This window comes from Nansenia antarctica (assembly GCF_963989245.1).
Source record: "Nansenia antarctica genome assembly, chromosome: 1".
In the NCBI taxonomy this organism is placed as follows: Eukaryota; Metazoa; Chordata; class Actinopteri; order Argentiniformes; family Microstomatidae; genus Nansenia; species Nansenia antarctica.
The window spans coordinates 96,542,332-96,560,505 of NC_137674.1; the positions used below are offsets into that span (position 1 = coordinate 96,542,332).

At 42.0% G+C, this 18,174-nt stretch overlaps 2 protein-coding genes across 2 annotated transcripts in view; both read left to right on the forward strand.

Moving 5' to 3' along the window:
- pla2g4ab (phospholipase A2, group IVAb (cytosolic, calcium-dependent)) overlaps positions 1 to 7,300 on the forward strand; it is a gene marked incomplete at both ends in the record, with an annotated part of 14,480 nt that extends 7,180 nt beyond the window's left edge. The window contains 7 exons of the mRNA XM_080550441.1: positions 2,158 to 2,295; positions 3,069 to 3,158; positions 4,150 to 4,218; positions 5,359 to 5,592; positions 5,881 to 6,065; positions 6,272 to 6,461; positions 7,134 to 7,300. Coding sequence (XP_080406567.1) covers positions 2,158 to 2,295; positions 3,069 to 3,158; positions 4,150 to 4,218; positions 5,359 to 5,592; positions 5,881 to 6,065; positions 6,272 to 6,461; positions 7,134 to 7,300 — 1,073 coding nt within the window. The remainder of the gene's footprint in view (positions 1 to 2,157; positions 2,296 to 3,068; positions 3,159 to 4,149; positions 4,219 to 5,358; positions 5,593 to 5,880; positions 6,066 to 6,271; positions 6,462 to 7,133) is intronic.
- A 5,502-nt stretch (positions 7,301 to 12,802) lies between these two features.
- Positions 12,803 to 17,671, forward strand: arpc5b (actin related protein 2/3 complex, subunit 5B). Its single transcript, XM_080538117.1, has 4 exons — positions 12,803 to 13,056; positions 14,427 to 14,499; positions 14,950 to 15,126; positions 15,249 to 17,671. Exons 1-4 carry the CDS (start codon positions 12,917 to 12,919, stop codon positions 15,309 to 15,311), a joined length of 453 nt encoding a protein of 150 aa, XP_080394243.1. The 5' UTR covers positions 12,803 to 12,916; the 3' UTR covers positions 15,312 to 17,671.
- Positions 17,672 to 18,174: the final 503 nt, after the last annotated feature.

The window sequence follows — 18,174 nt, forward strand, 5'->3', positions numbered from 1 at the left end:
GCTCTCTTTTTCCTCATCCTTCTTCTTTTGGCCATTTGCTCATATCTTTGCCGGCTTTCGCTGCACAAAAACAAAAAAAATGTTAAACCGGTTGTAACGTTATTCGTCATGTTATCCATGGTTACTTCTGTAAACAGTGCGCTGCGTGTGACGTCCTGACGTCACTGTTATTGTCCTTATGCGCATGCGGGTCTGTTCAGGGCCGTGGAATGTTCACACGGGAGTCAATGTAGGTCAAATATAGGTCACATTTTAAAGTAATGTGAACTGCCAAACCCAAAAATTGGATCTGTGTGAAAAATCGGAATTGAGCATCAAGACCCGTCATGTGACCTAAGCCTTAGTCTTAACCTGAACTATGATAACCTGACACGACACACTGTCCTTACTGTGTAGGGGAGCCATCGGCCCTTAGGACATTCAGTATGAGTATTGAGTGGGTGGATTTTTGGAGCTGTGATACATACAGTGGGGGAAATAAGTATTGAACACATCAACATTCTGTCCAGTAAATGTATTTCCAATGAGCCTATTCAAGTGAAATTTACACCAGACTTTGGTATTAACTCAAACAATCCAGACAAAAAATCTAAACATTAAAGTCCATTATGTAAATAAAGTTATGTGTAATAAAGTGGAATGAAACAGGAAAAAAGTATTGAACACACGAACTGAAATTAATTCAATACTTAGTGGAGAAGCCTTTGTTTGTAATGACAGCTTCAAGGCGCTTTCTGTATGAAGTAACTAATCGTCCGCAGTATTCAGGTGTGATTTTGGCCCATTCCTCTACACAGAGTGTCTTTAAATTGAAGATTGCGGGGGGCCCTCTTGTGAATCTGGATCTTCAGATGCTTCCACAAATGTTCAATTGGGTTTAAGTCAGGTGGTTGACTGGGCTCATTGGAAATACATTTACTGGACAAAATGTTGATGTGTTCAATACTTATTTCCCCCACTATACATAGGTCCTAGTAGTCTCATGTTACTCCTCTTCTTTTCTGTAAATCCTCCACATTTATCATCGGTTTCACTAGGAAATACCTGCTTGTCAGAGGAAGTTTAAAATACACTCATCACAAAAGTACAGTAGTAACCCTTATCCTCTGAGTAATGACCAAGCACACATCAATGAGAGGTTGAAAGTTCTATTGTGTTATTGTTCTCTGGAAGCCCATCAGATGCCTTGCCAATGTGTACCAGTAGCTGCTATTCTCTGGAAGCAGGACCAGGAGGACACACCTGTAAAGTACGTATGTGTCTGGTCCTGCTTCCAGAGAATAACAGCTACAGTAGTTAGACGTCATGATGGCAGTTGCCTCACGGTTTCCATCGAGACAGAAAACTCCCCTGTATTTACTGCAGATACAGTATTTGCTTGTATTATGCATGGGGTTGTTTTCAGTCACTGTGACTGCTTTCAATCATTTGGATCCTTGGGGTGTTGACACAATTGTTATTGCTTTGGTCCGGTCAGAATTTTTTACGAGAGGCTGCTTGAATACCATGGTTAGCAGGGTTTGCACTTCACAGTTTTTTTCTTGTACCTGTGATGTTCACATTTGGGTGATACCGTCTCAAATGATTGAGCAAGTTCGACGTACAGCCAGCCGCATACCGATCGCAGTTGAACAATGCCAGCATATACTGTAGCTTTGGTCCGATCCACCTGTCTTTGTCCATTGTCATTGTAGGTAACTGAGAAACCGTAATTTTCCCAAACAGGAGACTTAAGGGAAGCTGGAGGAACTTCAAGCTCTAGTTTAAACTAAACTAAGCTAAACTACTGACAATCTCTCTGTGTTCGGAGTGCGCATGCGTACTGGCTGAGATTATTTCAACACACAAAAAAGATCTGCATGTGCAAGAACGCTGCATTCGTTTGGTACACACGCGTACCGAACCGAAGGACCTGTACCGAACACTTTCAGCTGGCCACATGTCGAGGTGTCCTTGGGCAAGACACTGAACCCCAAATTGCTCCCAATGAGCGGGCTGGCGCCTTGCATGGTAGCTTGCTGCCATTGGTGTGTGAATGTGTGTGTGAATGGGTGAATGATATATAATATGAGTACAGTCCATTTACCATTACATAGAGAAAAGTGTTCTCTGTCATAGTTGCATTCTGATTGACATATTGATCTTTTTATTGGACAGACTGGGTGGAGTTCAGCCCGTACGAGATTGGAATGTCAAAGTACGGCACCTTCATGACTCCGGACCTTTTTGGGAGCAAGTTCTTCATGGGAACAGCTGTGAAGAGATATGAAGAGAACCCAATACATTTTCTGATGGGTAGGAGAAAACAAACTCATTAATGCACACGCACACATAAACACATGCATGAATGAATGAATGAATGAATGGTCTTTATTGTCATTAATATAGTACAGGTACCAAACAACGAAATTTGGGAGGGGGGGCTCCCCTGGTGCTAGGAAAAAAAAACTAAAAACAAGAAGGGAAAAGAGCTGGTTTACATAAATAAAGGCTATGTACACTATCCACTATACTATACTATACAAATAAAACACTGTGCTGTACTCTATGCTATGCTATACCTATTCTAACATTTCCTATTCTCTGAACCTTATGTACCCTAGGGTTGTCATATTGCACATAGTGTTATTGCACATTCATTTAAAGTGTCGCAGTTTGCAGGTTTGAAATGTACCCAGTTGTGTTTCAGTATTACACTTGATTTCAATCTAGTAGCTGCCATCAATTTGTCTAGATTGTCCAGGGCCTAGAACCTAGGTCTTTGCTGTGTTCAGGGCCTGAATGGCCCTGGGGTAGAAGCTGAGCTTCTGCATGCACGCACGCACGCACAAACACACACACACACGCACACACACACACGCACACACACACACACACACACACACACACACACACACACACACACACACACACACACACACACACACATACAACCACATCATTCCACAATACTCACTAGATGCCTTGATCATGAACATGCCATGATTAGGTAAAATAAGGCCCATTATAAGATATCAAACCTGACTTCAACAGATGTTCATGTTGTGGTTTGTTTGTGTGTCTCTCAGGGGTGTGGGGCAGTGCGTTCTCCATCCTCTTCAACAGAGTTCTGGGAGTCAAAGACCATGTTGGGGGGAGCACAATGGAGGAGGAGCTCGGTAAGGCAATTTCCCCTCCACCACTTTGAACCCTAATCCCAAATATCCCCTACTCCTCTTTGAACCCTAATCTCTCATTTCCCCTCCTCCTCTTGAACCCTAATCCCTCATTTCAATGAAATACTGTACAGCAGTGGAGGCTGGTGGAGGTAGAAATCGGAGGACGAAGGGCTCATTGTAATGCATGGAACAGAATGAGGAATGGTACCAAACACGATGCCACTCCTTATTCCATTCCATGCATTTACAATGAGCCCGTCCTCCGATTTCTACCTCCACCAGCCTCCACCTGATGTACAATTGTTTTGAAGTGAACTCACTCACTTCCTCAAATGCCTCATGCTTCAACCTCATGACAGTTGGAGGCTAGCCCCAGGGCTAGTCCAAGGCTTACAGTTGTCATTCCTATCTGTTGTGTCTGCACAAACATACATAACTGCACCTCTCGCTGTCATCTGCCTCGCTATTACGCTGGTGTCTTTGTTTGAAGGTAGATTTACGTTGACACGCGGTTAGGGAGGTCAACCTCGCACCCAACAAGTGCTTCTTAAAATAGCCTCCTGGCCTTTCGCAGGTTTGGGTGTGATTGGAAAGAAAGGTATCTGCTTCCAGTAGCTATTTATGACAGCTTCTCGGATTGTTTGTTTAATGAATTGCTGTTTGTTCGATTTTAACCTTTTAGCATACCAACACGTACCTAATCCTAACCCACACAGACATACCAGTTTAACACCATGCATACCTGCGACAGTAGATTCACGTATGCCCACACCTATGCCGATACAAATAATTGTAATAATAATGATGTCCTACATTGTTTCATTGTCTCCATTGTTATCTACCTCTTTTAAAGGGCTAGACTATAGAAAGTGAACCGGACTATCAGAGGTCCTAACACATGGATGTTCTTACATATACTGCATTTGTGATGTGGATGGTTCATTTTGTTAGATGGTGCTAGATGGTATGAGTGTCTTGTCTTTCCTTACAGAGCAGATAAAGCCTCAACACATCGTTGGAGAGGACAGCCTAGACAATGACGAGGAGCCTAAGAGCAAAGGTGAGAAGTGCATTAACCCCCGCAGGTAGAAACACGCAGGAACATAGCACATTAGAAACATATACTCTATACTTGAATCCTTCATGGTCTGACAGAGGTGCAAATAATGTCTCTGTCAACTTCTATTCTGTTTTGACACATCGACTGTTTGTTGAGTCAAGTTACCTCCCTGACGCTGCACTTTTCACACACTACTTCTCATCTATAGGCCTTCCTTTTGTGTGTTTATGCAGCATCCTGTTGCTGTGAGTCATTGATAGTTATGCCACAGGGATTTCTTCTTACATCTTCTACACCACCTGACAATTAAACCTTGTTGCGTCAGGTTCTAACAGCGTTTTTGTTTTTGTTTCATGTAGACGTAGCGTGAGGCTGTCTCTGTGTGGTTGGCAGATAATGGCTTAAAAAGGGTGTTTGTTGTTACCACAAAATATGTTGTAAATATGTTGGTATGGGTTTGTGTCTCTTTTTAGGCATGTTGGGGTCGAGAGAGGGAGAGAGGGAGAGAGGGAGAGGGAGATAGAGTGAGAAAGATATATGAAGTTACAGTAGCCAGAACGCACAAGACAGAACAGCCTGTTTCTGGAGTGTATAATACCTAGTGAGAGGTAGTGGTGGTCTAGTGGATAGTGAGTTGGACTTGTGATCGGAAGGTTGTGAGTTCAAATCCCGCCTGAAACCACACCACCACTAGTGTGCCCTTGAGTAAGGCACTTAGCCCTCAGTTACTCCAGGGGGAATGTCCCTGTAATTCGTAATTGTAAATCGCTTAGGATTAAAAGCGTCTGCTAAATGGCAAAATTATTAAATTAATTAATACAAGTACACACCCTGGACAACACACCCTGGACAACACACCCTGGACAAGACACACAAGTATCAAAGAAGGGGAGAACCACTCAAGTCCTCCATAACCACCATGTACAGGATTGCTGGGTGTCAGTCAATCAGCTGTGAACCAATTAGTGATGCTGACTTATTGATCAGTTAAAAACACTGTGGCCCTTGTGGTGCCTTGAGGACTTGAGTAGTCTAGCTCTAATGAAGGACCTCTGTTTACCAAATGCCCTCTGTCCTGTACATCCTATGTGTGTTGGGTAGTAACCTTGTCTCCTTCTCCATCGACCCCTCCCCCTCCAGCGGGCAGTGAGAACCCGGAGGCTGAGGACGAATTCCGCCGTCACGCCCAGAACAGCTGGGTCCAGCGAATGTTCACCTCCCTCTTCAGCGAATCCTCCCTGTTTAACACGCGCGAGGGCCGCGCCGGAAAAGTGCACAACTTCATGCTGGGCCTCAACCTGAACACCAGCATCCACTTCTCCGACCAGATGTGCCAGGCCACCGCTGCCGAGGAGGAGGTGGATGCTGTCACAGGTCAGAGGTCAAGAGAGGAGAGGAGAGGAGAGAAGCTCCTAGATATACTGGATATGAGAGATAACAGATTCTAGATCCAGTAGCTTTGCAATAGATCTGTCACTGTGCTTGTGATGCTGTAGAAATACAAGTGAGACTGTGGTACTAGTGACAGACTTACAACAATAGTAATGCAACTACTACTAGTACATACTGTAGGGATGCAATTATAATCAACGTGACATAGGCACACACCCACACAAGCATTTGTAACGCGTTGCGTCTTCATTGTTTCCGGAATGTTCTCAGACCCAGATGAGTTTGACCGCATCTATGAGCCTCTGGATGTGAAGAGTAAGAAGATCCATATTGTGGACAGTGGTCTGACCTATAACCTGCCCTACCCCCTCATTCTACGGCCGCAGCGTGGGGTCGACCTCATCATCTCCTTCGACTTCTCCGCCCGCCCCAGTGACTCCAGCCCCCCCTTTAAGGTCAGAGGTCAGGCACCACCAAGCACTGCCAGCACCACCTGGTTTACAAATGTTTCTGTCAGTTATGAATAAGTCATTATGGGATATTATAAGTTATTTTGCATTATTAAACCATATTCAAAGGGAGAGTTGTTAATGACCCAATAGAGTAGCAACAAGTTATTGTAGGGAATAAAGATTTATTTATTTTTGCTCTTGCACCATAGGAGCTTCTGCTGGCTGAGAAGTGGGCTCGGATGAACAAGTTGCCATTTCCTAAGATCGACCCGAAAGTCTTCGACCGCGAGGGCCTGAAAGAATGCTACGTCTTCAAGCCAAACAAGGGCGACAAGAACTGCCCGACTGTCATCCATTTTGTCTTGGTCAACCTCGACTTCAGGAAGTTCAAAGCCCCTGGTAAGCATGTGTTAAGGTTGTGTGGGTGTGTTTTACAAGCTTGTGACGTTAGAATTATGAGGTTCTATCTCCATTTTTGTCAAAATTTAGTTTTTTACATAATCTGATCCAGTAGGTGTTTATTAATGCCTGTGTGGTGTTATTTTTAAAATGTTGACATTTTTTAGTTAGTAATTCATAAAATACAAAGGTTCCATCTCACAAAACATAATGGAATGTAAAAACTTTGACGCTCAATATCTCTGAACTACCCTAAACGGAGATAGAACCTTATAATTCTAAGCTCACGAGCTGCCTGACTGGGTGACTTATGGTGGAGCAGATCTATGGCCAGGTGCCCAGGGAAATCTCGCACTGCACTGGGAGAGAACTGTGTGTAAACAAGCTATAGATCAGCCATAGGAAGACACACAGACACTGGCTAACCCCCTCTCACTGCCTAGCAACACAGGTCATTCACCTATATTCCCAAGCTACCTAATTTCATCACCATTGGTCATTCATGAAGTATGTAACTGTAACAGATATATCTTTCTGTTGATTGCCATAAAAGGGGATACATTAAGATAGTTGTATATACAGCAGTTGTGTTATAGAATGAGCTGTTGTTGAACGTTGTATAGTCTCCATCTCTCTGAATGACATCATGTCCCTCTGTTGTTTTTCTAAAAGGAGTCCCCCGCGAGACGGAAGAGGAGAAGGAGTTTGCTGAATTTGACATTTTCGACGACCCCGAGACGCCGTACTCCACCTTTAACTTCCAGTACTCCAACCAGGCCTACACTCAGCTCCACAACCTGATGGAGTTCAACACACTCAACAACATCGAGGTCAGTTAAATAAATGATATTATATAAGGTCAAGTTTTCAGAACATTTAGAATGTTTGGGCGCTCTAAAAAGCAGATTAGTCAACAAATCTCCTGATGTTCAATGTTCAGACATCAAGGTCAGTCCCATTGTCTCACATCAGATAGGGCAACTCCCTCTGCACTGATGGTTGAGGCTCAGAGCATTGCGTAGGAATGACGCTATCGTAAGACAACGGGTCAGTCTCGGTGCCTTATACGCTAGGTTTAGTCTGGTGAAAGGTCTGCTCTGCTCAAAATTAAGGTTTGATTGGCTCGCTCACTGGCTCGTATGATTATAGTGAAATAAAGGTCAATTCACTCAGACCTAATAAGAAAGATCTAATAAAAAATATATATATATTAGCAGATCTGCTAAATTCCTACCAACCCACTTGCACCCTCAGATCTAAAGATTCTGGATTGCTTGTCTTCTCCCGTATACCAAATAATTCATCTTGAGGCACTACTTTTTTTTTTTTAAGACAACCACTTTTGTGGAATACCTTTCCTGCCCTTGTCAGCGACAGTTACCACTTTTAAGTATAACCTCAAGACCCACCTTTATAGATCTGCATACAGTTGGCACATTCCATTCCGCCCTCCGATTTCAGCCTCCACCATCCTCCCCTGATATGTACTGTACTGTTCAAACCGCTGTTAGCTACGCTCCCGCAAGATGGAGGTGAGTTCGGTTAGCCAGAACTAATGTATGTAAAACAACCCTCCAACATGGTGAATGTCACTCCAGCCAGCCAAACTTAATGTAGGGAAAACATTCCGGCAACATCAAAGTTCAGATTGCTCAATTGTTCAGCACTAATCAGGGGTCTTCCCGAGTCTCAACATCCATTATCAAACACCTGTGTGTACCCTGGTTGTTCTATCCTCCCACCACCGACCATGTTTCAATCAAGATTGCATAGACTATCCTATTGGCTCATCATGTGACATGTCATCATATTATGTGTAGGTTCAAAGGGAGGTTTAACCATGTTTCCCCCCTCTTCTCTCTCAGGTGATCAAGGAGGCTATCAAGGAGAGCATCGTGTACCGGAAGGAGACCCCCTCTCGTTGCTCCGTGTCTCTGTCTCTCAACGAGATCCACAACAAGAAGTTCCTGAAGCGTGATCTGCTGGAAAAACCTCCAAAGGGAAAAGATGGAACGTCAGAGCCAATTCAAAGCTAATCGGAGGAAACCTTAGGATAAGTAAACGTTGGGGTTCTTGAGATTTTCCTAGATGATTTCTTTTTTTGAATTACATTTTTCCTTTTGGGAAAAAAACTTTCTGTCTGTTTGTCCATCTAATGTGAATCCAGAGGTTTTGGTGTAAACCATGCACTTGTAGGGGACTCTTATGATTTAGTGATCTAAGTCTGAAGAGGCTTTGATAGCAGTAAACCCCCGCACTCTTGATGGACTTTCCATTTTCGAAGTGTAACTCTTGAGCATGTACAGTATGATCTATCGTATCTTTCGGTTTTCCTACTGGATGGCTGTAAACAGTTTTCATTGAGATCTAAACATGTGATCTCATAGGAAACCAAGGGGGAAGAGATGATCTTAACCATTAGGTTTTGTTTGATGGAATCTACTAAAACACACAGAGTGAACCCCCTTTGGATCCCTCAAACATCTCAAATATGTTTATGCATCTAGGGAGTGTCTCAAAATGTATCCTACCGTTTTGAATAACAAAACGAAACTCAGTGCCATAGAAACAACCTCTCCTCTCTGTTTTTTTTTCTTCTCCATTCTATCATGTTTATGTGTGTTTATTTTCCTGAGTGTGTTATTTCAGGCTTCCCCTGACAGTTTTTTTAAACACTGATTCACTTCCTCCTCCATTGACCCTAGTGTGACTCCCTTTGAGAGAGAGGGGGAAAGGTGTTAAAGGATGTAACCCAAATCCAGACACCCCCCCCCCCCTCCCCTTCCCTTCCCTCATAGATATGGCTGATACTGTACAGTATGTGGCTTGTGCTGAGGTGAGAGGGGAGGAGTGAGGAGGAGATGGCGTGATGGGTGAAAGCGTTACCCATTAAGCTTCACGGCTCTCGTCGGCACACAGTGGAATTTTACACACTACACCTACACCTGCAGCGTCTAAAGGGAGGAATCTGACACACTACACCGATACCTGTATACCTGCAGGGGCCAAGGGGCCCACAACACACAGTGGAATTTGACACAGAGAAGCCTGTCGACCGTGGCTTCACATTTTAGCCTGTCGTTATAACATTGAAATATTATGCTTTTCTTAGTCTTAAGATAGTCTCTCTCTTAGGCCTACATTTGAAATAGCTGTTGCAACTATTGAATTATTTTTTTATTCTTGGAGGGTTATCTGAACTCACATTATCATATTTTGTTTCTTCTTTTATTATCATCATCATAATAATAATTATTATTATTAATAATAATAATAATAATAATAATAATAATAATAATAATAACAACAATAATAATAACAATATCAATATTATCTTCCTCTGAGTTTTATTGTATTTTAATTGATGTCATATTCAAATCAACGTAACACAAAAACGTAATGATGGGCTTGTGTGTCATCATTTCTCTCATTAAATGGATTCATCTTCATCTAGGTTTTATGAGCACCATGTAGGCCATGTAGGAGTACATGTTTTTAGAAGCACTGTAGGAAATATTTGTCTTTATCATATCTTTTTTCACTTTTGTATTAGTATATTATTTTTTTACTAAAGTAAATAATCTTTTTTCTTCTTTAGCAATGTTTACACTTATGGATATAAGTTGTTAAAGGAATTCAAGCGAAGAGGACCAAGTAGTAAAAAAACGTATGTTACTATTGTCTGTTTGTTGTTTTAATTAGTAATTAATACATTCACAATGTTTATGTACAAAGTACATACTATTGAATAAAGAAAAGAGAAGTTATCTACTTTCTTAGTAATTCAGCACCTTTCCTCAATGTTGTTGTAGCTGGGAAAAGGGGTGAAGTTTGATTTCTAAAATGTGTACTCGAAACAGTAACTTGATGTTGAAGTTGAAAGGATTGTATAGCCTAACACACACACACACACACACACACACACACACACACACACACACACACACAACCACATCATTCCACAATACTCACTAGATGCCTTGATCATGAACATGCCATGATTAGGTAAAATAAGGCCCATTATAAGATATCAAACCTGACTTCAACAGATGTTCACACACACACATCCAGACTATTCACTGATTCTCAGTGTTTTGAGAACTGTCTCAAAACACTGAGAATCAGTGAATAGTCTGGATATATCAACATGAAACCAAACCTTCAGAAAACAACACCTAGTTTCTCAGCAAAAATCTCTTTCACCTACATAAGGCCTATAGCCACCCACAGTCTCTTCCTGGTTAAAGACCTGTTACAGCACATCACACAGTAAATCATTACATTCTCCAATTAAGTAATCATGCAAAAGTAATATTCCCATCATGTGAGAGTGCTAATTATGTGCTTAAGATACTTTGCTGCGGTGCACGTTTAAGGGGCCTACTCTCTGGCATGGAAACGTCTCGCCACACGTATTTTGGCGTGCTGCTCTGTTAGCCTAGCGCAGACATGCAGACATACAGACAGACACCCTCAAAGCCTTTATACACACAAAGGTCTGCCGCCTCAGAATGGCCTGTCTGTCTCAATGTATGGGGTGGTGATAAATAATTTCCATATTAAAGTTTTTGGTGGGGGTTGTTATTTTCACACACAGGTGAGGGTCATGTATGTGCCTGCATGTTTTCTTGATGTACTGAGTCAAACACACAGACACACACACAGACACACACACACACACACACACACACACACACACACACACACACACACACACCGCAGACACGCTGTGGCATTCCACAGTGCTATGGATGGGGAGACTCAGGAGGAACAAAGCACAGATTTGTGTGTGTGTGTGTGTGTGTGTGTGTGTGTGTGTGTGCGCGTGTGCGTGTGTGTGTGTATGGAAGAATGTAAAAGAAAGGTCACACATCAGAGGTCTCCCGCCTCCGCATTTTACTCACACAGAGATTCCAGCACTTTCTTTCACACACACTCTTGCAACACACTGAGCAATTGTCTCTCACGCAGCCGACACAGACTGGAACCTGCTTTTCCCATGAGATATAGTATTGAGGTCCAGGATGTCTGGACCTGATGGGAAGTAGTGTGTTTGTATTAAGAGCCAGCTGTCGACACAGCCCATTAGAAATGTCAAAAGCCCTCTCAGAAATATCACATTAAGGGAGTGAGTTAAGGGAGTGAGTGAAATAATATCTATTTATTGATAGCCTGTTGTTTTCCTTTAGATATGCTTGTGTTTTTCCAAAATGTTGCCATGTGGTTCAGGTTATGATTAAAAAGTGAACGTAGTTGGAAAGTGGAAACTTATTTCCTCCTGCTTACATGAAAGTGCATCATAGACTCTCTGTGATCCGTCATCGAGGACCACCAGGGACGACTGGCAGTTTAGACCGTGACCAGCCTGTTAAAGACAATACTTCCGCTGCAGCCTTTTAAATGTGGTGAGTCACAGTGCAGCAGCAGTATGTCATCTGTTTAGATTCCAGCTTCTGGAAATTCTCCCAGATCCACAGTAGGCCTAGGCCTATGTGAAGGGTTACATCTTCTGAGTGAAAGGCGATATTTATAAGAATGAATAGCTGACTGTCTGTCAACACAGAAGTAAAAAAAAATACACAACAATACAATACAACAAAAACAATACATAACAAGATAAGGCGTACTTAGACAATAATATTAAAATAGTAGTAGTAACTGGCAGTAAGGCTATACAGTGTGAAATGCACCATGTCAGTATTTGGTGGTTATTTACAAGTAGAAGGTCAGCTGAGACAAATCAGCTAATAATTCCAAGAGTAAAAACAAAACACGGCGCAGCAGCTTTCAGTCACGCTGCTGCTGCATGCTCCTGGAACAAACTCCCTGAAGAAATCAAACAGGCCCAAACCCTTAAAATATTTAAATCTAAGCTAAAAACCTTCATGTTTTGCACCAGTTATGATTAAACACAAACACTTCTATCAATGTCTTTTTTCCATTAACTATTGTCTTTTTAAATGTTTTATTTACTTCTTATATTTGCTTTTATTCATTGCAATTTTTATTTTCTTATGCTCCTCTTGCTGTATTTTTAAATAATGCATGTAAAGCACTTTGAATTGCCCCTGTTGTATGAAATGTGCTATACAAATAAACTTGCCTTGCCTTGCCTTGCCTAGAATATTTATAGGAGAAAATTTACAAGACGAATTTATTGTTCGACTTATTATAATAGTCTTTCTCTCTCTCCAACTATGAATCTATTTATTGTGCCTTGGCACCCCCTGCTGAAAAGCGCCAACCAAGCGCTTCCGCCTTTCAACAATGCAGTGTCAGATTCTGACCGGTAGGGGGAGCTGTTTGCGGAACTAAGTGGAACGCTGACGGTGAGAAGAGGAAGCCAGACAGCCAGCTGTGACAGCCTAGACAGCCTTTGAAAGAACCTGAAAAGACACGATTTGTCCCAATTTTAACCTATTTTTACTTTCGAAGAAGGGACAGAAAACGGAGCCATGTCGAAGAACACAGTGTCCGATCGCTTCAGGAAAGTCGACGTGGACGAATACGACGAGAACAAGTTCGTGGACGAGGAGGATGGAGGAGAGAACCAGCAGGGTCCCGACGAGGCAGAGGTGGACTCACTGATCAGACAATATCCTTTCATGATCTGGCGAAGCGATGCATGCTTTAGTGTTGCTGAAATGTCATCGCCAAGTAGCTTAGCTAGCCACCACATGACAGCCAACTTCGTGTTGTTGTTGTGGCTGGGTCTGTTGGCCAGCTAGCCTGACATGCTAGGCAGCTAGCTCCATTCTCCATGTCAGATCGGGGTGTTGTTGGGGTGTGGTGTCATGATCATGATTAGCCAGCTCACTCGTTTGCTTGCTGGTATTTGGGATCCTATCTTAGCTTATAAGTCCCACTAAAGCTAGAGTTGCGTTCACTTATGTTCACCGATTTGTGTGTGACTAGCAATCCTACCCTCTCCTGGCAAGTGTGAATGAATTGTACATAATATTGCATAACAATAGAATTGTATAGATATGTGCTGTGTAGTGTGTGGACCAGTACAGTAGCCAAACTTACATTAGCCAGACGAATGAATTAATGAATGAATGAATGAATGAATGGTCTTTATTGTCATTGATATAGTACAGGTACCATACAACGACATTTGGGAGGGGGGGGCTCCCCTGGTGCTAGGAAAGAAAACTAAAAACAAGAAGGGAAAAGAGCTGGTTTACATAAATAAAGGCTATGTACACTATCCACTATACTATACTATACAAATAAACACTGTGCTGTACTCTATGCTATGCTATACCTATTCTAACATTTCCTATCTCTGAACCTAATCTAATGTAAACAGACCAATCCTTTGCTGACTAACTTGGCCACAAGCATTATAATCAGGGTTGCAATCAACTGCATTTCATCCCAAAGTCAATTCAAGGAAGTGCATGTCAATTCAATTCAGAAAGGAATGAGCAATTCTTAATGGGTTAGCTCATCGTGTGCGATTTGATTTGGTGAATTTAGATTTGAAGACCCCCTGATCTGTGGATAATGTTCTGTCCCTGAAGCCAGGCAGTGTCCTGACTTGTCTGACAGCCACATTCCAGGGATTGCTTTACGACTCCCTAGAGAATCTAACCACTCCTCTTCCTTTGATAGCTTACTGAGTTGGTTGTCCAACTGAGTTGGTTGTGCACTTTCCACTGTCCAATAGCTTAATTTTAGCCAGCCACAGTAGCTGAGGCCTGTGAGTTAATGTTGAATCAGGAAGTGCAGTTCAAAGCCTTATAAGTCCATAGTAGGAGTATCTCGGTTCACCACTTCCTATGTGTGAGGTGGTGGTGGGAGTTGCTGAAAGCAGCATGTCTATTTCCTGTATACACTGCCTCCTCAGAGCTGAGTTACCTGTGATAAACATTAACATCTATTCAAAGATGATAGGTTATTTTTTTATTGAGATGTATGACCAAGTTGGACAGATGTTGCCTCCTTAACCCCGCTATGCACAGGGAATTTGATGGAGGCCTTACAGGCAGTCTTGAAGAACCCGCCAATCAACACAAAGAACCAGAACGTCAAGGTGAGTTAGAAGCAACTGATCGGGGGTAACTAAACGAACCCTCACTTTGAGCACGTCTTTGCTTTTCTCTCTCCTATTTATTACACACACATACATTCGTGTAGTGAGTAGTTATTTTAAGCAGTAGTTATTTTCCTTTCCAACTTGGCTTGGAAGCATTTCTGCTGGAAATGTGCTTTCCATTCCTTCTTACCGAGGGTAGTGGTGGTCTAGTGGATAGTGAGTTGGACTTGTGTTCGGAAGGTTGTGAGTTCAAATCCCGCCTGAAGCCACACCACTACTAGTGTGCCCTTGGGTAAGGCACTTAGCCCTCAGTTACTCCAGGGGGAATGTCCCTGTAATTCGTAATTGTAAGTCGCTTTGGATAAAAGCGTCTGCTAAATGGCAAAATTAATTAATTTAATTTACCTGTTGATGTATTTTTATTGATCTATTGATTTCCTCGGTCAGGATCGAGCAGAGGGCCTGGTGCTGAAGGTTCTCAGCTCCTTCAAGAGCAGCGACATTGAGAAGGCGGTGCAGTCCCTAGATAAGAATGGAGTGGACCTGCTCATGAAATACATCTACAAAGGCTTCGAGAAACCATCAGAGAACAGCAGTGCTGTACTGCTGCAGTGGCACGAGAAGGTACAGAAAATGCACACGCACACACATGTTGACCAGTCATTTCTCTCTATTTGGTTTAAACGTCACTTATGAGAAAGTCAAAATAAGGCAGCTATACATTAACCCGCCCCGTCCCGTTCCAGGCTCTCTCTGCAGGTGGAGTGGGCTGTATCGTCAGAGTACTAACAGCCAGGAAAACGGTCTAATAGAAGAACAGAGGAGCAACGTGCTCCACATCCCTGAGAGAGACGGAGACCTCCTGCCTGCTACATATGAAATGAAAACGATAGTAATACTCACACAGGGTGAAACAGAGGTACAATCTGTCTGTGAAACTTCCCTGTTCCTCCATCTCCCTACACACACACACACACACACACATACAAACACACACACAAACACACACACTGATTCAACCTTGTGATGCATTCACAGAAATACATTTTTATATGCCTGTTAGGCACATTGACAGCCTTTTCTACTCTAATGTCCCCCCCCCCACTCCCCTCACAAAATCACAGACACAGAGCCACTGTGCTTCATTTTTAGATCCAGCTTTGTTTCTCTCAGGAAGATCTCTCTCTCTCAGATATAACAGTCTGCTTCTTTGTTTACTATCATCCTCTTTTTACTAAAGCTAGGTCTTTCTAAAAAGCAGATCAGAGAGTTCCTGATGGAATTAAAGCGTAATTCCCTGAAAAGCCCTCATTGCCCTCTTACGACCCATTGGCAGTCAGAGTCTCTTGAAAAGCACAGCTAGAGACGGAGCGTGGCGGATTTGCGGGTGGGGTCATTACTCGCCCGCGGGGGGTCCGTCCGTCCGTCCTGCCTGCCTGCCCTAGTTAAGGATTATTACCCACGATGCAGCACAGTCTCCCCCCCCACCACCACCACCACCACTGTCATTAATCCCATCCCACAATTCCACAGTATTCCCTGACACTCGCTCACTCACACCTTCAGGGCATCATGTGTTCATGCTCTTATGCTGTTATGTAAGGGATACATTTGTAGTGCTTTAAGGAATTAGATATCTCCATGAGAAATATGTCACAAAGGACCCGTTACATTTGCGTCTGTTATTTTACAGGGAAATTGCCTCAGATTCTACTTGCTTGTCTCCTCTCCCTTTTCTCGCTTCTCCTTTTCTCACTCATTCCTTACCTCATCAGATTGTGTACCGATTTACCTTTTCGTACGTTCCTTTCTTTTTCTGTCATTCATTACTCCTTTTATAGGCTGAATTCTGACACCACCTGACCACCGTGACCCCACTGTTCACAAAAAAATGTCTCCTGCGTTTCAGCGGATAAACAAAATACATATTCTTCTTTATGCCGCTTGAATACACTTATCGACTCATGTTATCAGCGAAACCATTTTTATAACGTTAACAAAAAGTAAAAAAAAAACTGTATGCAAAGTCTAACATGCTTTCTCACGGTAGATGAATATTAGCCCTACCTTAGAAACCAGGTGTATCTAATGTTTGTATTTAACCTGTGAGATGATGTATGTTTAAACATTGTCATTATCATTATATTTTTTAATCAGTTCTGTTTGGGTCACTTCCTGTAAAAATGGTCAGTGTTTCTCTACAACTGAAGCCACTGGGTCCTCAGTATGTATGGATATGATTATGAGTTAACGCTCCTCATTAAGGCTAAGTATTTAAAATATGAACCACAGGGAATCGTTTTTGGTTTGACATGCTTGCATAGATTAGCTACTGTAGTAGTATAGTACTATTTTTCTCTCTTACGGGAAATTGCTGCACTACCAAACACTTTCCCTGGGATCTGTGTCATTCAGGGAGTGACCCATGACATGCTGTCTGTCTTGTAAGCTTTGTCTGCCTTATCAGGTAGATTGCATTTGTTGCCAAAATCACTGTACTCATTGAAACTACCACCTGTGTTCATGCCCTGAACCTTTTGACATTTTTTGAAAGCATAGGCTAGACCAACATAGAATATTTTGCCCATTTCTACGGATCTCACATACTGTAGCCCAATTCCAATGTTGACATAATGAATTCTGGTCAAATGTGGCTTTTACTTTTTGTGTGTTAATGAGACACCTTAATAATAGTGTTAGACCAAGGTGTGCAATTTGTGATAAGGGAAAAATCAAATCAAACAAAAATGTACATTGATGGGAGAACAACTTTTTTTTTTTTCTTTACTTCGAAATCAGTGTCTTCTGCTCATTCCTACCAAGCACTTACTGTTTGAGGACCATGCTCAATATTTCCTTTGTCTCTTGAGGGAAGTTGTGTCTATGTAATTAATCATGTATGTATCATCCAGGGAAACCACATTTTGATTTATGAATGATCACCATTTTAGTATAATACTGTGGATTTTCATGTTCTAATAATCTCTTCATCAGTGGCGATGCATCCGGACATTATGAGGTGTTTCTCTAATGCAGTAATGTGTTATGCTCTTGTTACCAAGCGCAGAAATACAACGGAACATACCAAACTGGTGTACAGACTGCCTTACTCAATATTCCTTTTTTATGTTTGTGCTTTTGTGATGAAATAAAATAAAAACGTATGACTACAGACTTTAAGTGGTTGTGAATGAGTGAATTATTTGCCAGTGAAATGTTAGGACAGATAAATGAAATGATAGAAGTGATTACAGGAGCAGCGTGATGAACAATGTTATCCTTCAGTATCTGTGGTGTAGACACTATATTTACCTATGCAGTGACACTGACATGTTCATTTGATTGTATATTCATCCATTTATTTTTTTATAAAAATTGAATACAGTACAGTATAGCAATACATTACAAGAAAAAAACACTTATATACAAATCATAAAAATAGAATACATCTTGGTAACTGGCAATGGATGGAGTCATATGAACGTTTAATGATGGGCTTGCGTTGACATAATGATGTAATGACCATAACTACAGTTCTTATCTGAGACACTGATGTGGAGAAGGAGTCATGTTTACACTGTGGACCTGAGGTGGACGAGCGTTTGACAGTCAAACTTATCTCGCAAAGTCTCTATAAGCACCATTTCAGACCAATCAAATGGACAGCTCCTT

Bases quoted from the DNA above. Each gene is read 5' to 3' on its own strand.
- arpc5b (XM_080538117.1), top strand. From the start codon at position 12,917: ATGTCGAAGAACACAGTGTCCGATCGCTTCAGGAAAGTCGACGTGGAC. The intron at 14,500-14,949 runs GTGAGTTAGAAG...TTCCTCGGTCAG, and splicing joins CAAAGAACCAGAACGTCAAG to GATCGAGCAGAGGGCCTGGT. The intron at 15,127-15,248 runs GTACAGAAAATG...GTCCCGTTCCAG, and splicing joins TGCTGCAGTGGCACGAGAAG to GCTCTCTCTGCAGGTGGAGT.